At 35.6% G+C, this 27,236-nt stretch overlaps 1 protein-coding gene across 3 annotated transcripts in view; it reads right to left on the bottom strand.

The window, feature by feature from the left end:
• The window catches only part of DCC (DCC netrin 1 receptor), a 1,087,479-nt gene that overhangs the window by 255,015 nt on the left and 805,228 nt on the right, over positions 1-27,236 (bottom strand). For all 3 annotated transcript variants that reach the window (XM_034642890.1, XM_034642891.1, XM_034642892.1), the window contains exons 11-12: positions 26,568-26,706; positions 20,060-20,109 (exon numbers count right to left, since the gene is read on the bottom strand). In XM_034642890.1, the coding sequence (XP_034498781.1) occupies positions 20,060-20,109; positions 26,568-26,706 (189 nt within the window). The remainder of the gene's footprint in view (positions 1-20,059; positions 20,110-26,567; positions 26,707-27,236) is intronic.

Raw genomic sequence — 27,236 nt, 5'->3', positions numbered from 1 at the left:
TCGCTTAGCTTTATATTCTCTAGGATCCATCCCTGTCATTGCAAATGGCAAGATGTCATTCTTTTTTATGGCTGAATAATATTACATTGTCTATACATATACCACTTACTTTTAAATAAAGTACTCTTGGATATATACATTTTTAAATTATTTATTTAAATTCAATTTAGTTGCCATATAGTATATTATTACTATCAGGGGTAGAATTTAGTACTTCATCAGTTTGGATATGATTTTTTGGAGGAGCCACTAAGTTGTTAGGGAATTATTAAAACTACTCTTTGAATTATATGTATATTCAATGTGACAACTGTCTAGGAAGTATAGACACACCTGCCACTAGCCGAAAATCCAATTGTCCACCATAGTACAGGCACCCTATGTGATCATTCAGGATGATTACTGTTGGCCATGATCATCAAGAATGAAAGGAAATCCAGTTGAACCTTTGAACAAGTTACTTCTCTAACCCTCGCTTTATTTAGCTACTAATGGAAATAATAAATCAGACAGTTTGTTGTGAGAGTTAAATTTAAATATGACAAGATCTGGAAAGAACTTTTTCAGAATGCCTGGTTATAAAAGGCACTTCAGGGGTGTCTTGGAGGCTCAGCTGGTTAAGTGTCAGACTCTTGATCTCAGCTTAGGTCTTGATTTCAGGATCATAAATTCAAGCTTCACATTGGGCCCACACTGGGTGCGGAGTCTACTTAAAAAAAAAAAAAAATCTCTCCAGAAAACATTAACCCTCTTCTAGCTTTATCTCAGTCACCCATGTATACACGTACGTGGCAGAAAGTTCTTAATCAATTATGAAGGAGAATCTAATGGTCTAGGTCCTATTGGGAATCTAGAACATTTTCCTACTAGAATTATACGCTTTTTGTGCAGAATAACGGTCTAAAAGGGAAATAGTAATATTCTATCTTGAAGAAGAACAGCAACATTGGCAAACTTACATGACCTGATTTCAAGACTAGCTATAAATGTACAGTAATTAAGACAACATGGTATTAGCATAGGAATAAACAAATGGATCAATGGAACAGAACAGGGTCCATAAATAGATACAAACATTTATGTCATTTGTTTTCAGCAAAGACACTAAATAATTCAAAGAGGAAAGGGGAGTCTTTTAACAAATGGTGCTAATAAGACTGAGTATTTATATAGAAAAAAAAGTATTGGCCTCTTCCTCAAGTCACATACAAAAATTAATTCAAGATGGGTCATAGAGCTAAATAGAAAAGTTAATAAACACAGATTAACTCCATACCTTGGGTAAACAAGGTTTCTTGGCTCATAAATGGCATTAATACCAAAAGAAAAAAATACCTTGGACTTCAACAAAATTAGAAAATTCTGCTCATCAGAAGACACCATTAAGAAACTGAAAAGGTTAAGTCTCAGATTGGAAAAAACATTTACAATACAAAAACCTATTTGGCTTGTTTACTGAATTCTAAAGAATTCTGACAAATCAATAATTTAAAAGATTAACAACCTAACTTTTTAAAAAATGGGGAAAATAAAATGTTCAAATGTCCAAGAAACATATGAAATGATGTTCAACATCTTTAGTTATAAGAGAAAGACAAATTATAGACACAACAACATATGAGTACATACCCCTTAGATTTGCTAAGATTAACAAGTCAAACGATACAAACAGTACATGTGCTGGTTAAGATTAGACAACCGGGACTTTCATACACTGCTGCTGGGAACTCAGATTGGCAAAAACTTTTGGAAAACTGTTTCTAATCCAGTAAGACATTTATCTAAGTTCTGACCCAAGAGTTCTCCCTCCAGATATTTATCCCAGAGGAAGTTTGTGTCAATAAAAGACTTGTTTAAAATGTTGTAGCAGTTTTCTTTATAAGAGTCCCAAATTAAACACCACCTAATATTCATAAACGGTAATAGAAAAGCGTAAAATGTGTATCTATGCAATGAAATTATACTTAGCAATAAAAAAGAACAAATTATTGTAATACACCACAAATAGATGGATCTCAGAAACGTGATGATAAGAGAAATAAGACAGTTACAAAAGGGCAAATACTCTATGATTCCATTTAGATGAGGTAACTTACAGTAGGCAAAATCATGGTGACAAAAAGGAGAACAGTGGTTACCACGGCCTAAGGAAGGAAGGGAATGGGGAGTTACTGATTAGTGGAGATAGAGTTTTTGTTTGGGATGATGAAAAGGTTCTGGAGATAGGCAGTGGTAGTAACTGTACAACCATGAGTATACTTAATGCCAGTGAGTCATACACTAAAGAATGATTAAAATGGTGCACCTTATGTTATGCATATTTTACCATGATTAAAAAAAAGCCAAATAAATCTGGGTTGAAAGTGGGAGGAAGTCCAATTGTTCTGTTTCTGCACCACTAAGTTATAATTTTAAGGCACTGTATAGATACTGTGTTCATCAATCTCAAAAACAGGAAATGGATGATTGGAAGACAAGAGTCTATGGAAAGGAACAGGGACTTATATGTCTAGGGGTTCTTTCCCTTTGTAACTCTGTTCAGACAAAGGAAAAATCATCCTAGATACCACATGCCATTCTAAGAGGTTTAAATTTTCATTAAAGTGAGACAGCAGACAGGCTTTCACGGAAATAATGTGACTCTGTGCCCACATCCAGCAGAGATAATGATTCTTTTAATTATAAGTTAGTGGGCCAAATTCAAAAAGGCATGATGGGCAGGCATTAGGTAACTAAATAATAAATAGTAATTGCATTTCTTCCTTTGCATTTTAAAGAGAAAAAACACCTGAGAACTTCTACTTGATATTCCTTACACAATGTACCCTCTGTGTCATGAAGTCACTTGAAATAATGTCACTTGATGCTGTGCATCCAATAACTTTAAATAACATCATTAACATTAGAATGAAAAGAATGAAAATTGGCTATCTAGAGGCCATCCTTCCTCATACTCACAAGGTTTGTCAAACAAAAATTATGTGACTCTCTCTTTGTTACACGTATTTGTCTTCCATAAGTAATAAAATGAATATATTTATAAGAAGAGAAGAAGAAAGGAACAAATCATCTGATTATCAAAAGCTTCCGTTTTAAACCAATCATTATTAAACAAATTATTTTTTTTGAGAGATCTAGGTATTAAAAGGCACTATCATCTCATTGAGAATCGGTGAGCGTGCATCTGTTTTTCCTTTCGGTACAAAACAGAGTAAGCACTAGTTTCACCAGACGGCTGAAGTCTGGTACAGAATTGCTGAGGGATTTGGACTGTCTATATCTTATACAATTTTTTTTTTTAAATGAGGGGCTTGGATTATTTTATCTCTAAAGTTCTTCCAAATATGTCATTAAGTCATGTTAAGAGAATAATGTTTTTTTGTAGGGTATACCTAGATACGTGTGGTACATCGGTCATAAAGAAAAAAAAAAAAGGCTGGTTGGCCAATACTACATTTTGAGACTAGAAAGAATGGGAAAAAGATTTACTTCTTTTCTGTTTCTTCTTGCTTTTGTGTGGATACCTGAACTATTCCATATAAAATAATATTTATACCAATCACGAAGTTGTAAGCACTGCTCTATATGTTTGGTGTCAAAAGTAATTTTAGAATAGTTTTAAGTAGGGGCACCTGGGTGGCTCATTCGGCTAAGCATCTGCCTTCGGCTCAGGTCATGATCCCAGGGTCCTGGGATCGAGCCTCATGTTGGGCTCCCTGCTCTGTGGGGAGCCTGCTTCTCCCTCTCCCTCTGCCTGCCACTCTGCCTACTTGTGTTCTCTATCTCTTTGTCAAGTAAATAAATAAAATCTTAAAAGAAAAGAATAGTTGTAAGTAAAATCAGATACAATTAGTTGAAAAACCAGCAAGTGAAGCATGAGAACCATTTTCTTTTTTATCAACTCCTTTTGCTGTGGCTTTGAATGAGAATATGATATGATGAATACATTAACCCTGAAGGTGCAGGAAATGAGATAAATTGAGGACCTATAATAATTGCTTGAATACATCAGTTCAAATACTTTCAAAAGTGTATAGAAAAACCATTTCTTGGCATAATTTTAGTTTGGATGAGAAAGGGCTACATCAATGGAACCCAACCCCTGCATATTAATTGACCTTTTGTATATGGGTAAAAATGTGGACTTTGGTTGAAGCAGAATAAATATCTGAATTTGTGCATGACATGGAGAAACATAGGGAAAACTAAAGGAATATTAGATTAAAAACTGATGTGTTAACTAAATAGGAAGAACTGGAGAATGTTACCATTAGGGAAAAATAAAATTAGTGGCTAGTTTCAGATCCTGAAACAATGGCATGTCAGCCATTCTAGGATTTTCTCCCATAGCTCTCATTAGCTTGACTTTGGGAACATGCAAGGGAGTTGACAGAAGGGATAAGATATAAATGAGAATAGTATTAATGCAAAACAAAACAGAATAAAGATAATCTTGAGGGTGCTGAATGTGGTCAGTCCCATGATCAACCACAAGATCCAGTTTGAGAATGAGAGTGAGATACTGCAGAAAATGATAAACGGTTGTGAAAATGAAGGGATCAAGGTGGAAGTGTTTATGAGGTTCATCAGTTTATTGAGAGTGAAGACGACAGCGATCTGAAAGGAAGAGTAACAATTACCTAGGATGGTATTAAAGTTGAACGTTTTTAATGTACGTCCTGTCAAGGGGAAGAAAACAAGGTTACAGCATGATGTAGGGGTGATGGATGAATTAAAGTGGGAGGGAAAATCGCCCCTGGAGTGAAGAGGCCAATTGGAGTTGGGTGGTATATCAAATAAATGGACCACAGAATTAACATCTTGCACACTGCCTGACACGTACCAGGTGTGCAACCAATCTTTGTTTATTGTTGGTGAATAAGGGCATGAAGATTCCAAGGGACCTTGAGAGGTTGTTGTAATGGATTTAACCTGAGACAGAATGTAATAAAAATAAATAAAGAGGTCTTGCATGTGAATAAGACAAAGGCTGGCACGAACAGAGTGAGGTGGACGCAGTTCTGAGAATCATTCATGAAATACTTTAACGTTTTAGTGGAGACTCAACTCGATAAGCAGTCCACCAGACACTGTGACCACCCACAACATCAGTGTGATCATAGATGATATGAATAATAATGTAGTATGAAGGCAAGGAAGGTACCCTAAAGGGATGTTTAATAATCACATGCCATCTGTAAACTGTGCAGAGGAGGGTGACATATCAAGTGGGGAGCTGACAAGCAAACGAGAAATATTTGTAGAAACTAAGGATATTTAGCTCCGAGAAGAATTGGTGGAGGGAAGGGAAGCTTGACAGACATTTTCAAATATTTAGAGTCATGCCATAAGAGAAGTCACTAGACTCACTTGATTTGTTCTTTATAGTCCCAGGGGAAATAATTATGACAAATGATTGGAAGTTATAGGGAGATAGAGCAATTCCTTTTGAATATAAATTTCGAAATTTAGACCTACATATGACAAAAATGGCTGCTTGCAGAGGGGGGGAAAAAGTTTCCTGTCAGCAGAACAGTTCCAGCATGAGCTAGAAGAATGTTTTATCAAGGGGATTTGTATAACAGATGGAAGATGGGAGAACCTGGCTTTTAAGAGCCTTTCCGCACTTATTTTCTGAAGCACCAAAAATAAAAATACAGGTTCGAGATAAATTCTTGGTGATTCTGGGGTTTTTGTTGTTGTTGTTGTGTATGTGGTAGAGGAGACCATATTAGTGAAAGCGGAATGAATTAAAAATGTTAATGCTGTGAAATCCATCTAACATCCTGAGGATTAAATAGAATTTGTATAAAACATACATTTAAAAGTTTCAATCCAATTAATACTCACATAAATGTTATTTGTTGGGCTTTGAAAAATCAGCCCATCGACTATAAAATTCAGAATTGAAATAAATCTCAAGTTCATTTAAAAAAAATAGAGCCTGCTCAAACCAGTTACATCATTAGTCACAGTTCTCTGCAAAGTCAGGCAAAGGAGCCCCGATTGCTGGCATTAGGTAAAGACAGGATGTGCTGCATTGTTGAGATACTTACTTCATAGTCTATTTTATGGGTACAGCAATTGATAGCTATAATAAGTATAAATTTCTTTTATCGCATGCTTACTATGACAGGTACTCTTTTACGCACTTTAAAGTTATTTATGACTTCTCATCCAAAGAGCCAAGAGCATATTCAGAAGTATATTTCCTAAGAATAGCAACATAACACAATGTTTACTTTAGTTTGAAGTAAATCTGATGTGACAGCATGATAGATATATTTCCCTTTGGCTAAAGAGCATCGCTTCCCATCAATGTCAGTTCCTCACAAGACCCACATGTCAGAGAATAAGTGTATTTTCTTACTGATAACATCTGACTCCTGTGTGTGTCACTCTGTCAAGTTGTATCCCACAGTAAAATTCTTGACACACATGTCCTCCTCGGGATGGAGGAAAAAATTCTGAAAATCGAAATAGGATTCTAGCAAAGACTCTGGAAAAGGGATACTCATTTACTCAAGCCAAGTCTACATGCTTACATATACATCAAGGAAAATTAGGCCTCAAACTACATGTCACACATGCAAATATTTCTACAAATCATGGTATCTACTATCAGTTATAGAGAGAAATCATACAAATGATTGCTTGAAACAAACTTTTCCTCTGGTGTTCTAAACTGAATATACAGAATTTCTAAAAATTTTGTAATCTTTAAGTGAAGATTTTTAAGGCAAGCATTTGCTCCCTTTATATATAATTTAAAAAAAGAAAAAAGTACACACTGGTGTATTTAGCTCATCATACTACAATTCAGATGGTTTACCTCAATGATCTAAATTTCAGAGTATTTATTGATAAGGCCTCTTAAGGGATGCCAGTATCTGGCGGTTAATAGGTGCACAATAACTCTTTATAGAGTAAATGAATCAAGAAAAATTAATGAATGAGTAAATGGCTGAGTAACAGACACAAAACTACACATTATTAGTAAAATTAGATAATGGAATCCCTTAAGAAAAAAAACAGCTCTGTTTTGTGAATATCACTAAAAAATTCTGATCATTTCAGTTTTAAAAGCCTAAAATAATCCATTACTAAGGAAATGACTTATATTTATTATAAAGATATACTTAAAGAAACTGTGTACTACTTCTCCTTTGGGGGCATCTCAAGTTATAAATTAGTGTTAAAGAAAAAAGTGTCCATAAGAGAGAGTAGGGAAAAGTCTCTAATTTGCTAAAGTAAATGCTAAACATGGGCTTTATTATGTAAGATGGTCACTTACATTTCAAAGAAGGTACAGAGGTGTTTATCATTCATCATGATCACTGAAGATGGATGGACTGCCTTCTGGATTAAACACTGAAACTGTCATCTGCTATCTGAACACACAAGTTTCCTGGACAGGAAACATACTGTATCAAAAGTGCATGTGCTAGGAGGTGGGGAAGGGTTTCTTCATTTTAAAGAAGTACTGCCTTATAGGATTTTCATGCTCTTTAAAGTTTGAGAACTTTTAACTTGAGCCGCCTTTTTTCTTCAAGCTGCAACTGTGAGCCTTCACTGGCTGATTCTGCCACACTCGGCTTCCACTCCAGGACAGCAAGTCAATGAGCAGGTTCCGTCCCACCTGGAGCTCAGGTGCAGCTTCATAAGCCTGGTCTCTCATCCATCAACCCACAACATCTCTGATTATATCAAAGCTAAGTATAATCAAAAAACATCCCAACTGCCCCTCAACAACAGGCAAGGGGCAAGCAACTGCTCCATGATCACAGATAGAGAACTTAATTTCTTCTACACGAGCTGAAACTCTATTCGATGTCAGGTGCTGTCACTTGTCAGTTTCTCATTCATTGCTTCTACTCATAGAGGTGTTGAGGTTTCCTGACTGACAAGCAACCAGGGAGGCCTCTTATTAAACTGGCAGAACAGAAGTGTCTAGCTAATGTCTGTCACATGGTATATACTCAATGAATATTTATTATTAAGCAAACATATGAATAAATGAATGCACAAATGAATAAACACATGAAAAATTAACCCAAGTTTATAACAGAAAAAACTTTTAAAATTTTTGTTCCCTTTTTGCTAATAAAGCCTCCAAATGAAGAAATCACTTGGATTTTTTTGAACTGACAATGTTTCCTTTAAATGTCATTATATTTGATTTCATCAAGAGAATTATGCACAGTAGCATCTAAATGAGACACAAACATGCTCTTTCTTTGAAGTACAAAAAAATCCCTTAACTTGGAAATGTTAGAAATATAGACATCTCTGGAAAGTACGTGTTGATATCACAGCTATGGACTTAGACATATATATTCTTTCCACCATTTAGATTCATCTATGCATAAAAGATAAAAACCTACAGTGAGCTTCATATTTTAAAAATTACGAATTTTATTTAAAGTCAGTACGGGGCATTTCTTCACATATAAATCCGTTTTGTGTGTGTCTCTTCAACTTTATCTGTGTAAAAATAAAATAGACAACTATCTAGTTAATAGCTACTGCCTCTCAGCTAAAACACAAAATGGTTTGTCAAATAGATTTCTCTGAAGTATGAGAAATGTTTAGGTAGGTAGGAGGAACTTGAGTTATTACAATAAAAAAAAACGGAATTTCTCATTTGCCTTGGAACAAAGGGATTTGTAGAAGACGCAAGTAATTTCTCCTAGTTCCATGAAGATTAGATACATAATATGATCATAAGTTAATTTCCTGAAAATATTAAATTGTTCATCCATACTTTTAAAGATTTAATTTGTTTATTTATTTGAGAGAGAGCGAGCACATGTGCGTGTAAGCGCATGTGAGCTGGGGGAGGGGCAGAGGGAGAGATCTCTAGCGCAGAGTTTAATCTCTTGACCCTGAGATCATGGCCTGAGCCGCAATCAAGATTTGGACACTTACCGGACTGAGCCACCCAGGAGCCCCTGTTCTTCCATACTTTTTATCCTACTATTACATACTTTTCAATGTATTTGGAAAATCCATCTGTATTCAATACAGTATGTAGAGTATTTTCTAAAAATGTTTAGGAAACATGAAGATGATGCTTTTAGATTGTCAATTTCATGTAGAAAGTTTTCCAGTGGACTGAGTGATGTTTTGGACAGCTTTGGAAAACTAATGGAAGCTATTTTCTATGTGAAAGAGCACCATAATAAATGAAATAAGTGGATTTCAGTGTTCAGTGTTATTGAGAGTATATATTGAAATTGCAAAATGTTAGTGGGCTTTTTAATGAGATTAAACTAAAATGACTTCGGGCAATGATACATTAGACTTAGTTTGGTTGCTAAAGCAGTTATATCTTAAAATAACACTCTTATTAGATAGTTGCACTATTACCTGGCAACACTTGCTCTAGGCTTCTTACCTAATTTATGCCCATTTGGTTTAGTTTTATTATTTAAATTAACCGTGTTTGCTAATAAAATGTATGGCAAACGTTCTGATTTGCATTTTCGCTGAACCTTACATACATTTCCTAATGGTTCCAGACCATTGCTGCTGCTAAACAATATTAAAAAAAAAAAATTGCAGGTTTTGTTTTATTGCCAACAAATCTCGAGAGTTGAGGTAAAGCTCTTCTCTATGATATCATTTTTTCCCTTTCAAAGTTGCTTTAATAAATATATTTTACAACTTGGAATTGAGAAAAAATTTGAATTACTTTTGGAAATACCAGAAGTCTTTAAAATTGTTTAATAGAGTTTCAGAGGTATCAGCTTTATTCAATGAACAATCTATAGCTACTCCAGGTGTTTTTAGGCTCGTCAGGGAGAAATACATGGTTTTGAGGAATAGAATCTTTTTTTTTTTTTTTTTTTAAAGATTTTATTTATTTATTTGACAGAGATAGAGACAGCCAGCGAGAGAGGGAACACAAGCAGGGGGAGTGGGAGAGGAAGAAGCAGGCTCATAGCGGAAGAGCCTGATGTGGGGCTCGATCCCACAATGCCGGGATCACGCCCTGAGCCGAAGGCGGACGCTTAACCGCTGTGCCACCCAGGCGCCCCATTGAGGAATAGAATCTTACAGGTAGCTTCAGTCGGGAGACAGTGAGGAGCCAGACACATGTGTTTTTCAATTTCCTTCTCAGGAGATCTCCTTTCTTAGCATTTACGACCTCCTTTCTTGACATTTATACCCATGTCTTTCGACACTTTCCACACCTAGTTCTGTTGGCCACTTGATGGATTAAGCCATCTTCCAGCTTCTGATCTAGACCTTACCTTCTGCCTGGAAACTATTCCTACTGAGAACTTAAACCACTTGAAGGCCAATCTTATCTTGAACCCCTTCTCTCATACGGCCCTATATATAGGACGCAGTGTGGCCAAATGACCAGCAACCTTAGCATGGGTTCGAATCCTCATGTTGCCAATTCCTCCCTGTGTGGCAACGGGGTTCATTACCTAGCCTCTCTAAATCTTAGTGATCTTTCTGGAAAAATGGGGTATGTTAATAATAATCATTCAATTACCATACAATTATACAATAATAATTATATAATCCACTGACTTTAACCACGTTTTCATTATCTGTCACCCCTGCCCCTGTACCCTCCTTTCCTTCCTTAGCTGTGAAGAAGTGGGTCTTCTTTTTAATCATTCCCTTGCAAAACCTCTTTGCCACTCCACCCCTTCTCCCCTGGAAAACTCCAAACAAAATAAAACCCAACTATCTGCCTAACCCAGGCCAGCAACCAAGCAACCACACCCTGAAGAGGGAAACAAACACAATTGTGTTGGCTAGTTTCACTTTAAATTCATGACAACAACTGTCAAATGGCCAGTCCACACTGCTCAGCAAGCATAAGTCCACATACTTTATGATTCTCTTTCCTACAATCTGAAATAACTATTTCTCATCTTGTTCCCCATCTTCAAACTCTCAAAACTTGATCTTCCAAGACTTCACAGGCTGGTAAAGGCCTTTCATCATACTTCTCATCTCAGCTACTGACATAACTGCATCCATGCCCACTCCCTCTGCCTTGGCTCACCTTCCCAAGACTGAAGCATCTGTTCCCCTGCACCTGCATGCTGGATTCTCTGCCTTCGTTGCCTACACAAAGATTTGCACTCTTGCAATTTTCCACTCTCTCTTCTGCAACACTAATCTCTAGGCTGCACTATTTGCAAAAGTTGCAGTGTCTCCTATGTTCAAAAAGGAAACAACAGTAAATAAATAAAACAGGCAATAAAACCTCCCTTAAGCCTACCGCCTCTTAAAGTTACTGTCCGTTTCTTTGTTGCATTTCAGAATAAAACTTCTCAAAAACAGCTGCAGTCATGCTCTGCAGTTCTCTTGCCTTCCTCTCCATTTTCATGCTCCCTCCCAAGTGGCCACATTGTTGTCATTATTTTACTCTATTTTTCATCAGCATCGATATGGTTTAACAGCACCCCCAACCCCAATCCCCCTCCCCCCAGCTTCTGTGATTCCATCCCTCTTTGTTTTCTCCTACCATTCCTGCTTCTTCTCATCTGTCCAATCTCTAAATGTGCAGTATCTCAAGATTCAGCCATTTGGTTTTCTAACTATAATCTCTCCCTAGGTGTCATTGATATGACAACGACTCCTAAATTTATATCTCCTGTCATGACCTGTCATCAGACCTCTGGTCTCATACGCCAGATTGTCTACATGATTGACATCCCTAATTGTATGTCCAGTAGTTATCTCAAATTCAAAATGTCCAAAATCTAATTGATTGTTCCCTCTAAACCAATCTTTTTCTGCACTCATCCTTATCTCATTAAACAGCCCCACGGTGCACTCATTTGCTGTAGCAAAAATCTAGTCTCTATCCTTGATCCTTTTCTTTCCCCTGCCCTTTATATCCAATCCATTAGCCGATCTTATTGGCTCTAAGTGCAACACACATCATGATTTTTCCCATTTCTCTCTTCATCTGCTGTAATGACTCCCAAGTCCCAGCTACAATCATTTCATACAGATCACTCAATTGTCTCCTAAACGGTCTTCCTGCTTCCACGCTGCCCCCTCCCTAATAATTTTCCTCACAGCAGCCAATGTGATCTTTTAAAAAGAGATCACTCCCCTTTCAAACCTCTTTTCATCATCCACAGAATGAAATTCTAATTTTTACCATGCCCTATAAAGCCCCACATGATCTGGCCCTGACCCAGAGATCTGTGATCCATGCATATGGCTGTTATTTCAATCATGCGCAGACAGTTCTCTTGTCAAGGCTTTTGTACTAGTTGGGAGCTTTCCTTGGAATGCTTTCTCCTAAATGTGCAAAGAAACTGGCCCTTTTTCATATTCTTGACTCGGCTCAAGTGTCACCTCCTTAAAAGGCTTTTCTCTGACAATCTGACTTAAGTTAGGTCCTCCTCTACTGTATTATTGTGTTTAATTTTCTTCATATAACTCATCATTCTCTTTTGTTAATTGTTCAGGTCTTTGTTTGCTTATCAATCTACCTCTCTGTATTTGGATTTAAGTAAGCTCCAGGAAAGGAGATTTGACTGCCTTCATTGTAGCTTTTCTAGCAATAAGCTCAGCTCAAAGTTAGTATTCCGGTAATCAGTTTAACAACTAATACTTATAGGGCTATTATAAGAAGTAAATAGTGTTTTAATTGCTTAGCACATTGCCAGGTACAAAATACCTGCTGAAAAATTTAGTTACTACCATTATCATTATTATTATTATTATTATTAGGTGTTGCTTAAATATGTATCAGGAATGTTAATTAAAATAACTCATGCTAATATATTAAGTATTTCAGATGAAGGATTTGTATACTAACAGTTGTTTTCTAAGATAAGCAATATTTTAAGCTAGACAAGAAAATTAAGTTTTTTGCATGTAGGTGAATGTTTCAACATCTCTAAATTCAAATCACATAGTTAGCGACTGCTTTTACCAACTGGTGAGACTGAACCTATTCATGTCCCCTAACTAATCAACCATTCCAAATATAAGGTCGACTTCCTTGAACTAAATTAAAATCAGAGACCTTATCACTAGACATAGGTTCATTTAATTTAAGCCCATTATTAAACCTCCCACTTTTCAAAAATGTATGACTTGAGGGAAATCTCATTAAACTTCATGGATAGGTGAAAGTGAGCTTTGCCTTCAGAGCCAACCACAAATGGAGCCATTAGAAATGTGTGTGATGAAGTACAAATTACAAGGTGATATTAAAGTGGGGCTAAAACACACAGAGTGTGGTATTCCACCACCTGTTTTAGTCTTTTTGTCCAAATCCTTCGTGCAGTATCCTAGATGGCAGTAACAAGAACGAATTTGGAAAGAACAAAGTATAATAACTCCAAAACACACAACAAAAAATGACACATGTAAGTATTTGAAACATTCTTGGAAATGTTTTTCTAATCCTCTTTACATTGTAAAAAGTTCACATAGACATGGAGATTTAAACATGCCTCTTATTTATTCAAATCCTGTAAGAGAGGTCATAGGTAGTTCTCGACTCCCTATTCCATAGTTATGCACGTAGGTGCTTTGTAAAGACTGTTCTTAGATTCACTTCTAGTTTTTCAGAAATTTATTTTTTTCTTCTCTCTTTTTTCCACTTAATTTATATTTTTATTTGAAATTAATTCATGTAAGAATGTACTTTTTTTGTGGAGATGAGTTAGCTCAACTTATGGACTACATTGTTCTTATTTGGAATGTATATGATGTTACCAAGATAAGTAACACAGAACAAGTTTTAAGGATAGTATTTAGTATAAAAGGCATCTATTGAAAGAAATCATTTGACCAAAACAGAGTTAAGCAAATACTTTCACAGCCCTTAGTATCTCTAATAGTGGACTTATATTTCTCACATTTAAAACCATGCAACATCATTGCTTGGGAAAGTTCCATGAGTCAGTATTCTCTAAGAACAGCTCTAAGAAAATGAAATGATAGTGTTATATGAAGATATCCTTTGAATTCACAGTGTATTCTCTTATTGAACTTACTTACAGAATGCATTTAAATTGGCATGGTGCATTTGTTATTTAAAAATTGGTTATCTATTTTTTTTTACACTATCCTAATACCCTCCCCATCATAGTTTATCCATTCACTGTGTTTTCACTGGGTGGGGGGGAGATGGAAACTGTTCACTCAATTGGAACTTAAAAAAAAAAATTAGCTACTGTTTCGGAGCTCTGGTCTAAACTGTAATGGCATATGAAACTGATGTTGGTGACCAAAGTTATGTTTTCAGAGTTACTCCAGAACAATCCCATGCATATACTTCTGGTTTGTTAGTATTAACTATAGCAGTTGGTTTTGTCAGTAGATTTTTTAAAAAAATAATACAAAAATATGGGACCTTGGAACAGAATTATTCTGAAAGCAGTATCGATAATGGGAAGTGAGGTGTTTCTTCCAGCCAATTAAAGCATCTGCCTATATTCATTAGATCCTTCATTTCCCTGTGAAGATGTAAAACTTTAAAAATGTTCTCATATCTCTATTAAGATAGAGCAAAAAGACAATCACATTTTTTTTCTATGAATCAGTCTCCTTACTTTTTATAAAATAAGTCAAGAAGCAGAAAGGAGAATGTTGGTTGCCAGAGCCTGGAGAAAGGGAAGAAATGTAATATTATTATTTAATGGGGACAGAGTTTCAGTTTAAGGAGATAAAAAGTGCTCTGAGAGTGGGTGGTCGTGATGATTGCACAACAATGTGAATGTACTTATGCCACTAACCATACACTTAAAAAATGTTAGAATGGTAAATTTTATGTTATATGTATTTTACTACGATAAAAAGTATTGATTTATTTAAAAAAGGAAACAGGGCAGCAGATGTCTGAAGACAGGTTCTTTCTAAATTACAGACTAAATATTTTTATTCTTGAGGGAGTTCTCATGAATTGCATGTTGTCCAATTTTAACATAACATAAAAATTTATAGCCAGTCTATTCTACAAATTCTAGGCAAAAACAGAAAGACTAGACTGGAAGAACTATTAGGAAACATTGTCTTCCTTATAATTATGCTCCTACCCTCACACCCTTCCCAAGACTGTTTCAATCATAGCTCTCTGGACATTGTCTATACTCAAAGAACACTCAGATAACGCATCAATGAAGAGATCAATAACCAAAATAAATACAAGAGATCTATATCCACTTGAACTGAATTGACAAATAACTGGACCAGACACTATAATCAAGTAGAAATGGTCTGTGTATTATGATTGCATAAAAACACCAGTGTGAATTCTGAAGTGTAAATATTATTGTAAATGCCAGTTTCTAATTTATCTTTGCATGATATCAATCACCTAAGGATTCCTGCATGTCCTCTCTCTCTACATTGAATGAATTTCAGACACCAACTGTATCTGTTGTGGGGAGGACTCAGAGCTCTGGGTCCAAATAATTCAGTGGCCAAAGTGTATTTTATGAAGGATTTAGGATGATTGGGAGAGAAACAAAAAAATGTTTGTTTTCATGAGCTCTCTGAGGCCTCTGCCTATGTTCAACATACAAGGGGGAGATCAACATTCACAGGAAGCATGGTCAGACTGAAGAAGAGGGTCTAGAACACCTGTGTGAGCAGTGTGTTTTCAGGGGGTGCAATGCAGCAGGAAGTGGTGTGAATTCCAGTGCCCTCTGGACAACCAAGAGAAGAAACCCCCAGTGAGGGGGGACAGAAGATCTGCAAATTAATATTGTAACTCACACTGCGTCTTTGTTTTACAGTCCTCACTCTCTCCCCTCTCCTCACTTTTATGCTTTGGTTCACAGTCCCTAACAAGTGTGTATCCCAGTTGGGAGTTAAATGCAAATGACTCACCCAGCTGTCTACTTGACAATCATGTTCTGTTGATACGAGAACCAGCCCAATGACAGAGGACAGAGACCTGAGTCAAACCCATTCTGTCACAACACATCTTCAAGAAGCATGCCCCTCTGAGGCTACCCAATGATATGGTCCTCGGATTACCTTTGCATTGTTTTTGTTTGTTTGTTGCTTTGCTTTGTTTTTAAAGAAAGAGAGAAAAGGAGAAAAGAAAGAAAAGAAAGATGTTAAAATATCTGGGACAAAAATGATCAGTATATTTTCTGGAGGAGGAAATTGCTGTTTTTTAATTCTCCCTTTGGGTAGTTTCTAAGTAAAGGGAATGGTATGATCACTAAACTAATTTTCAGGTTTTTTAAGCATGCCAAAAATAAGCTCACCCATGAGGGAGTGAGGCACTAAGATACAGGAAGACACTAGTCACTTTTCCTACTGTTGTAATTAAAGCATCACACACACTATCAAACTGTGAGTGACTAACTGGGTATTAGCTTTCAGGAATGCAACAAAATTACAACCGCATGTGGTGTTCAAGAATAAGAATTTTGACGCTAGAAAGGTGCAGTGATAGAGCAACAGTGATCCACTCGTCTACATTAAAAACATCTACACTTGCACAAGGATCCATGCCTGGTGATTCACTGGATTTTATTTATGTTTTAAAATTTCATCCTTGGTAATCAATCAATCAATAACTGAACACATGAATTGAATCCAGTATTCTTTAATCAATATACATGTGCCATTTTCTCTAATTCAGTAAAGATAAAATGATTGTGAAAAGGTCTGACAAGTGAAAATAGAGTCCTAGATGTCTGGAGTCAGAGATTTTAGAGATTCTCTCTCCAACTCTCTCGTTTTATCAATGAGAAAATAATGTCAACTTTGAGGACTTACAATCAATTAAATTTGGTTATATTAAAAGTGAATTTTCTCTCATATGTTTTCCTATTAAAGTCTGAGTTCCATGAAGACAAAGACTGGGTCACTTAGGTATATATAGTCATATAGTAGGTGTATTTGCAGTGTGTATGTATGTATATATGCATGTGTATGTATGTATACAGTATATAGTAGATATACTATCTACTATATGTAAATGTTGAATGAATCAATGAAACTGATCTTGACTTTCCAAGATTTCAAAGAGCTAGGAAAGGAGCCCAAGCATCTTGAATCGTAGCATTCTCTAAATGTTCTTATTCTCAGAACTTTTATATTGGAAAATAGGAGAATAGTCAAGTACCAACATAAGCTCTTCCCAGTTTACAACTTATGCTTTATATCCTACCCAACTAATTAAGTTGTAATATTTATTTCTTTAAATAATAATTGAATTTTAAGATAAAATCTTAAGAAAATTATTCCTATAAAGTTTTCTCAATAAAACAGTCACATTTTAAAGTCCATTCTGTAAATCATTATTTTCTCTTTTCTTATGAAGATGTTATTTCTTGTAAAGCAATTTTACTATGAGAAATAACCATATAATCATGACTCATTATTACCTAAAATTAGTATCTATAGATAAAGCCATTCCTTTAGAACAAAATTTGTGTTCACAGTAAGTCTGCAGAAAGGGAATCAAGTCTGTTCTATGACTATAGCTATATAAAGGTAATCTGCTCTATGGGGGTTTTAAAAACTATATAGTAACAGAATTTCTTTTGGTTCTTTTATATAAATGTATATAAACAGAATCTTACTGTTTGCATAACTTGGGACATGATTTCTCAGTCCTGTTGGCTTATTGGTAGCCAGAACCTTAGCAAGTTCCTATAAATGGCCATTCTATACCTTATAGTGACTTCTTAATTCTATGTACAGAAATCCCAGCTATCTATGTGCAAACGTATTAGCACCACCAAATTTTCTCATTGACTGTCAAAAAAATGATCAATTATGTTCAGTAATTATAAATATTATATAGAATAAAATTTTTAAATATGGCTATGTTCTATATTAAATAAAAATCTCAAGTAAAATGAATAACATAAATGCTGTAATTCTTTTAGTTGAAAATACTACTAATTATTCAACGAAAAGACACTTTTTAAAATAAATTTTGTTTCTTAAAATGGTAATGGGGTAAACACTAACAAATTTAAGAACTTTTGTTTCAAACATAAGGAGAACATCGAAATACAATATTGTTTTCGTCTTTCTCTTCAACACAGGGACTAAACAACAACAACAAACAACAACAACAACAACAAGTGTTTTGACCACCCGGTTTCTTTCTTCTTGATAACAAACCAAGAAGAATCCAAGAAGAATCTAAACTCATGTTTTATAATTCCTTCAACGCTAGGAAAAAGGATAACAGAAAGGAGAGGCAAATATGTGGTTTTCCAGGGCCTGGGCCTGCTGTATTCATTCTGAAAAGCTAATGAACAAGTTAAATTTTCTAGCAGTTCAATGTTCCAGGTATAACCACAGGAGGATAGAAACAGGAGTGCTTATATTTGGTTGTAGCAAGCATTGCATATTACAGAAGAGTACAGGCTGGGTTATCTGTGTACATATATAGAAATCAGTTGAAAATCCAATTTTGCAAAACAGGAATTCCCTTTTCAGGGAGGTAAAAATCCATATTTAAATACAGTCAGCCTCCAAGGTCATTCAATAATGCCTTATTCACATTTCAGAAGAAAACATTCATCCTTCACTAGAGTAGACTTTTGAAGAATGTGATCACACACGCATACACACAAAATTGTTTGTGTCAATTTCTATGTTCTGTTCTGGAGGAAAGATGCTGGTGAAAACCCTAATGAGAATAAGCCATTAAAACAAGAGAAATCATATCACATTTTCCAAATTTCATACATTCACAACCTACAATAATTGTAAAAATCTACTTGACTATGATTTGGCAATCTCTTAATTTGAGTGTCACAGCTGTAAAACATTTAATGTTGTTGCAAATAATAATACAGTTTTTAGGGGATATTTATTTTGGGTTACTTTCCTTTAGCTCATTTTTTTTCTCCCTAAGTTCACTTATTTTACCCCTTCTAATTTTAAATTTATTTTACTAGTTCTTATCAAATATGGGGACTAAAAACACAAGAGGCTAACGATTTTAGAGACATTTCACTTGTTCCAAAAGACAAATTCATTTGACAGAAGCAAATCTGATCACAGTCACAAAATAGGGCTTCATTGGAGATTTTTGCAAATATGGCAAGGAATCATACATTGAGTGAATAGCTACTGATACAAAGTTAGACCCTTTGTATATGTTCTATTATTACTTCTTCATGATAAATCGATAAGGAAAGCATTAACATTCATACTCCATGAATATAGAAACTGAGGCTTGCTGAGGTCAGAAACTTTTCTAAGATCACATACAGTTATTAAAAGAGAAAGCTAGAATAAAAACCAGAGTATGACTTTCTCTAAGACTTGTAAGATTTCCTTGCCATCTCCCAGAGATTAGACACCAGTTAGGCTGATCCCCTGCCTCACTGAGGCCCAGGGAGAGTGAAGCAACTTCCATGATAGTACACAACCAAGTGATGAAAGAGTCAAACCAACCCAATCCTTGTTTGCTTCACTGGACTATATGGCATTAGCTTATTTTTAATGTCAAGGTACACTTGAAATAAGGAGATGTTTCTAGAGAATTGACTTCTGGCATTAGGCTCCTTATCTTCAGCCACACCTAGCTTAATTTAAGTCCTTTTGAAAGTTATATCAGCTTTCCATGCCAGGAAAACATTAATCACTGGATAACACTGCTTCATAAATATAACCTTATTGGACCTCAAGAAGGGCCTTTGATGTCTATATTTATAAGTGGGAAATAGGGATGATGATGAAATATCCCATTCTAATTAATCAGTCAGGAAGCAAAGTCTCTCTACTCCATCTCTTTCAAGGTGAAGGTTTTGTTCATTCCTTCAATCAATTGTGGCATCTAGCACATGATGTCCTATACTGGTAAATATAAGTAAATAGACATCTTAGATTCCTGATGGGATAGCCTTTAATCATTGTCACATTTATAAAACTGTCTGCTATTAGTAAACCAATCCTTCCTTTAATTAACTCAAGTGTGGTTGAAGAAGATACTGAATCCATGCTGCTCACTCACTGTGCTGTTCTGGAACATTCCTTCACATGGAAACCACCACGCACCCAAGGAGGTGAATGAATGGGGCAAGCGAAAATTACACGTATAGGGAACGAAACAGTGAACCTTTCCATGACTTACCCTTGAATTAACTACTTCCAGGGAGACGTTCTGAGGCGGGGCACTTGGCACTAAAAGGAACAAAACAAGGTGAGACGGTTACTGCCAAAGTCAGAAGAGAAACTACAACCCTCTCTGAAAAGAGAAAGCGTGACTTTCACTGTTCATGATGGTAATTAGGTAGCTGATCCAGGTGGCACTTCAAAATTTTCCTGGAGAGATGAGAAATAACTGCCTCTGTTTATTTTTTCTCACTTGGTAAAGCCAGGCATCCATATAGAGAGCTCCCCTCTCCAAACTGTTAGGCAAGAGAGCACCTGCCGTGATACCAAACACTGCTATTTAATTACAGCTTTCTTGTTATAACCTTCCCAGAGAAGCCAATAAAAACACACAGGAGATTTCCTAGAGTGGTTTTAAAGGCTTAAGATATTGTGTATTTCAGGATCTGCATGGTTTTATTATAAAATATGTCATTCTAATGGTCACTCATGTTGCTTAATCCCCTTACCGCAATCTTTATTATCTCTTAAAAAGTGAAAAGAAGAAATACACCTGTCTTTTTATCTGTGTGTAATTAAACCTATGTGTGATAGATGCCAGCAGGTTATCAAATAGCTTTCACTGAATCAATTCCATTAACAACAACAACAACAACAACAAACAGTCTATTTTTCTTTGTGGATTTTCTCTGTATTTTTTTCTCTTACCTGAATTTTGATTGCTCCATTCCTTCATGGAAGAAGGAAGAACAGGTACAACTTTCTTTATAACACTTGTAGTGAGTATTTACTATATCAAAAAGTGAGTATTCTATCACGTGAGTGATTCAAAGACACCATTCACTAAATGGCTGTGATGTGCCAGTTACTTCCTAGATGTCTTAGATGAATCATGAACAGAATAAAGCTTTCTGCCCCCACGAAAGAAATAGAAGTACCATTCAATAAATAAATTCTTAACATGTAAAATGAGTAGTCCCTATTTGGTTCATGACAATTTGATTAATTTAACAGAGAAGAAATGCTCTCAGCATTTTCAAGAATTTCAGGGCCCTTTTCTGTCATGTTGTCCCTTCTTTAACTTGAACTGGACAATATCTACATATCTTGAGGGTACTTATATTTTACCCTGAATTCATTTATGCCCTACTCTGAGTTTACCTTCTGAAAAGTAATCACCATGAGGGCATGGTACATGTCTGATTAATCTTTACAGCCCCCAAACTGATATTCGATTAATAGCTACTGACTCAATGACTATATGAGCAAATAAATATTTATTTAAATATTAGCTCCTAGGCCTTTCTGGACATCATAGGAATTATAATCACTTACTCTGTTTCAATTTTGAACTTCTTATCTTAGTACTTGGTGAAGGTTGTGGGCAATGTAGCTTGTGACAAAAAAAAACACAAAACACTCACAAGAGGCTTGTTTTCATGAATTAGGTCAACAAGCTCTCAGAAAATATTTCAACTTTTTTTAGTTCATATTATATTTCTTTTCAAATACAGAATATAATCCCCACAGGGTCCAGGATTTGTGTCCCTTTTGATGCTGAATCCTCAGTATCAATAACAATATTAAGTATGTGGGTCACATACAGCAAATATGTGTTGAATTAATTAATTAATTAACAGAGAGATTATAAGACATAAAAAGTTTTTCATACTCGGGGTTTTAGTCATAACAAGCTTTCTTTTTGCAGTTTTATTTTTTTAATTAATGTATGATAGGTATAATGCACAAATCGTGTATGCATGATTGGATAAAGTTATATGTCTGTGGGTGTCTTCACATTAAAACCCCACCTAGATCAAGATATAGAATATTTTCAGTATCCTGGAAATATGGGTCCCTTCCCAATCAATACCCTTCTAAGGGTATCCACTATTCTGACTTCTAATACAATTGATTAGCTTACTACAAATGAAATCTATGATTTTGTTCAGGCTGGTTTCTCTTGCTCATTATTATTTCTCGGGATTATTCTTTCTGGTGCATCTTGTAGTAGTTTCAGTTCTTTGGGTTTTTAATTGGTCCTATGTATCCTAAGACAGGACCATTCTGTTTTATATTCACTCATTCTATTCTTGAATGGCATTGGATTACTTTCAATTTGCGGCTATGAGACTAAATCTGCTATGAAAACTTTTGTACATGGTTTCTGATGAACAACGGTACTCATTTCCTTCATTATATACCTAGGACTGGAAATCCTGGTAGCAGTAGAAACCCCTATCAGTGTTATGTATATGTTAAATATAGCAAATTTCCAGAATTTCCATTATCCTTACCAACCTTTGTTTTTTTCTGGATGTTTTTCATTTTAGTCATTTGGTAGGTATGTAGTGTTTTTATTTGCTTTTCCCTGAGGACCAGCCATGTGAAGCATCTTTTCACTTGTTTGGTGGCATTTGGATGTCCTTTTTCATGGAGTTCTTAAAGTATGTGTGTGGTTTTTTTTTTTTTTTTAACAGACCAGTTTCCTTCAAAACTCATTTCTCAAATTTTCATTCTTTTATATCTTATATTCCATGTTCATGTTACTATGATTAAAACATTAAGATTTTTTGGGGTGCCTGGGTGGCACAGTGGCTAAGTGTCTGCCTTCAGCTCAGGGCATGATCCCGGCGTTATGGGATCGAGCCCCACATCAGGCTTCTCCGCTATGAGCCTGCTTCTTCCTCTCCTACTCCCCCTGCTTGTGTTCCCTCTCTCACTGGCTGTCTCTATCTCTGTCAAATAAATAAATAAAATCTTTTAAAAAAAATTAATTTTTTTTCTCTAAAGCTAAAATAGTCAGAAGGGCTCTTCTGCATTTGGCAAACTTCCTATATTCTCGATTCTTCCCAAATGTTACATTAATGAAATGGACTTCCCCAAACTACCTTCACAGACTGGCGGACTCCCAGTCCAGTTTTCAGGGAAGGGAAGAATGCAGAGGCTTTAACAAGACCATCTCCACATTCTATTTTTTAAAAGAGGAAATATTAGAGTAGGTTGGAAATAATAACAATGTGTGTGATCAGAAAAACTACACAGAATGAGATCCTCACAATGAAGAAGAATTTAATATAATCCATATTCAAATTATTCTGTAAAGAATTGAAAATTAAAATAGGCACCGACTGATAGAAATGCTAAGTGCTCCATCATATAACTTCACAAACTTGGAGCACACTGGCTGTTCTTGCCTCATATAATCAGGAAAGAAAGTAGAGCATTTCTCCTAGAGCATTTTTAGTTATCAATCTCCACTCCGTCCCTCTCACTATCAATTCCCCTATTATTGAGAAATAGTAGATAGGATTAGATGCGTGGTGGAGCAAATGGAATAATCCACATTTATTTGGGCTTTTCTTTATTTGATTTCCCAAGATGTTACATTGTCTCATTAGGGGAAGAGGAAGGCCATAGTTCACTATTTTCTCTTCAAAATGTCAAGCAATTTATCATTTACAATTGGTTCATTAAAACCAATCAGAGACTTTTGGTCCAGAAACTCTCCTCAATATGGTGAAACATGTTGGTTTGATACCTATGATGATGATGCATTCTGTAGAGTAGATGAAATTACAACATTTGTAAAGGAATCTCCATATAGACAGGCACTTGAATTCCTCCCCTTACCAAATGTGTGCTGTCCTGTACCCCTAATTTATGGATTGAAATAACTGATATATAATTATGAGCTTTGCACTTTAAGCAATTATTATGAGAAATTCATTATAGAATAAGAGAAACTCAATATTTTTTCACAGTAAATCTTGCTTCTTTTCTTACTAGCTTATGTGACCTGGCTCTGCTGCTTACTAGCTTTGACCTCTTTCTAATATTAGCTTTGTTATCTGTAAAGTAGGAAAAAAAAATTAGAGTATCATGAGGATTAAAGGTTAATAATGCTAAGTGATTAGAGCAGGGCCTTGCGCTAATAAGTACTCAGTAAATACCAGTGATAACAGCAGGAAGTACATTCTTATAGTTAAGCTTGCCTATGAAATTGGGTCCTTCCACTTTCGGGCACTGAGCAAGCTGGCAAGGAAATTCATAAATATTAATTGATTCATAAAATATTTTAATGACCTACAGTTGTCCACTAGGACAAGAGACAGTGCTGGAGAACAAACTGGCAAAATTAGTTACATTCCACACTAAATATTAGGCTCCCTAGATCTGATGTTCTAAAATCCCAAATGGTTTAAAGAAGTAGATTGTTGTAAACAAAAGATACCATAAGTGGAGGAATCTGCATGAAAAACAATCTTTCCTCCCAGAAAAACAATTAAAGATGGCTAAGTTAGAGATGACAGCTTATCAGGATAAACATCTTCACAAGCATTTTAGCGTTAACAGGAATACCGTTTGGATAATTAATTCAGAAAAAAAATTATTTGCATTTTATTTTGTTTTTATTCCATTTTTTTATGGTCCCAATACAAATTTTTATGGTAAGGGTTCCTCTGACCTGTAAGAAACACGGTATTCTCTATAACACAGAGAGATTTAGACATAGCCATCTATCAAATTAGTCACATAAATGGGAAGTCCTAAAGATAAGTCTATACATACTAACAATTGTATTGTTTGGTTGAACTGTCTGATTAATACAGTAAATATTTACTGAGATGATGAATACAGAGACGAATATAACAGCATCTCTCACATTAAGGAACATGTAGTATAAGAGAAGAAATGACATGTACATTGTCATAGATAACATTTATTTAACACTTAAATATATGCCATGCTTATATTTTATGTGCTCACATGGATTAGCCCATTTAATTTCCACAACATCTCGCTTTTATAACATGCAGAAAGTCAAGAAGGAGCCTCACGACTGAAGACTAGGAAGTAGGAGGCTAGGAAATGTGATGAAATATATCTCTGTATGATGTGTGACCTCCTCATGGTCAGCTCCCATAGAGTGAAGATATCAGATTGAGCAGAAATAAGGGGACTGGATAACAAGAAAAGGAAAGCCAAGAGTGCAAGGGATTTTGTTGGAAATCAAAAGAGATGAATTCATTGTGAAGAGGAATGCAGACCAGGTACAGGAGCCCAGTCCAAGGGGGCCATTCAGTTCCTGCTTTCTCCTATCAAATGCATCAATAAAGACAAGTTGGCATCCTTTGCACAGTGACGTTTGTTGGGTTAGGGTCATGAAATCCTTTTATTTAGTGACAGGCATTTTCTAAGTCCTAACTGTTGCAACACTTAGAGATAATAATTCTTAGACTAATGAGTAATAAACTCTCTCTCACTTATGGCATTTAAAACCAAAGTGGAGAATAAGGCCACAGTATTACAGTTCAGAGTGTGAATGAAATCTACATAAATTATGTAAAATATTCATTTTCATTTGTTTTCCTTTTATTTTTATAATTATAAGTTGTGAAGTAATTTATTCTGCCAATAAATATTCTATTCTGTCTTCAATAACAGAATCAGATGGATGGGCACTAAAAATTATACTGAAGCAGTGTCACATATAAAATATTTTTTTTAAGTTGAAATTGCAAATGAGCATCACTCCTGTGTCTTTGCTGTGCTGTCCTTAATAACATGCATGACCTTCCTCGATCCACTGATATTGTGTGAAATACCCACCCAGATACTTTTCCAGATTAAACAATGATGGATTGGTTAAAGAAGCACAAGTTAAAGTCTTTTTATTTCCTTGATATTCAGAAGATCAATAATTTATAGAATTATATACAACAACATGGAAACCATTGCTGAAAAGAGATAGCGTGTTGCCTTTTTAATATTCATGGAGGCCATCTCTGCATTTCGACACCTGCCTGAATTTCCACTGGCCCCACATCATATACTCTGCTGCCCTTTATTTTCACTTGTCATTAAATTTCCCAACATTTCCTTATCCTTTTATTAGATCTCTAGTTTCCTCTGCTACTGCTTTGCCAAATCCATCTTTTTCTTAATAGTTCTTCCTCTCTTTTAGGATATCACAGAAAATATGTCTAATATTTCACTTGTTAGGCAAGGTACAACTAAAATGATGCATTGTCCCATTTAGTTTTAATACCTTCAATGCTGGATTATTTGGCCTAAATCTTTACAATGTATTTTCAAATTAAGTGGTATATGTAGGAGGACTGTCCATTGTTTACACTTTTAATCACCCACCCTTCCTTTAGAACGAGAAATAAAAAGAAACAAACTGATGTAGATTAGTCCACACACACCCACAAATGTGTTTGTGTTTATAGACATATAGAGACCTCTACCCCCCACCAATGATTTGAACTCTTAGGCAGTAGTCACACTTTTGAAGATCACCTATTAGGACATCCTGACACAGACTACAGTCTAAAATACCTTTTGAAAGTTTAAATTGAACTGTAATAGATAGCTTGAGTGAACAAGTCAAATTTTTAATTTATGCTAATATATGTCATAAAGTTTTAATCAGAGAGCCTTAAAGATGCAATCTATCACCTACGTGCAATATTATGACATCATTATCAAATATGAGTCAAGTTTCACGGTCTGTAACTTACCATCAGAAAGTGTAACCACTGTTATGTCTTCAGTAGATACTCCTGGCCCATAGCGATTATAAGCTAGGAATCGAAGAGTATATTCCGTGAATTTTTTCAGGCCTTCCAGCTTATAAGATAGTCCATCAACCTCTATATTCTGGAGACATAAAATGCCAAACTGTTATTCAGGAGTAACATTAAAGCAGAAATGGCAGCCATTCTGTGCAATCAGTGAATTGGGTATCAGACTCTTACTCACAGAACTACGCTCTAGCCTTATAATGAGCTGCAGTAAAACCTAACTTGTGACACACACTCCCCCACTAAATCCCAAACCATTTTGCAGACTCCTAGTTAAAATACCATCGTGCTATTTTTACAGTCATTAAGTTCCAATATGTTTAACACCGCCCAATACATTGAATGGTGTGCCGTATTCCACCCACACCGAAACGCTGACAGGCAGAAGGCAGCCTGTGAATCCGCGGGAATAGAGTTGCTGCTCTACCGAAACGGAATAATTCACTAAGAAACAGCAGATTTCTTCCTCCCCTTGCTGAAACATAACCACAGTCCTTGAAACTGACAGATACTTTGCCACAATCTTTGTGTCTCACAAGGCTGTGAGGTGGTTTGGAACAGTTTTCAGTACGTCACAGCTCCAGAAATGAGGTACTAGAGGGGAAG

Source organism: Ailuropoda melanoleuca, chromosome 14, assembly GCF_002007445.2.
Source record: "Ailuropoda melanoleuca isolate Jingjing chromosome 14, ASM200744v2, whole genome shotgun sequence".
Classification (NCBI taxonomy): domain Eukaryota; kingdom Metazoa; phylum Chordata; class Mammalia; order Carnivora; family Ursidae; genus Ailuropoda; species Ailuropoda melanoleuca.
This window is presented reverse-complemented; position numbering and strand designations above follow the sequence as displayed.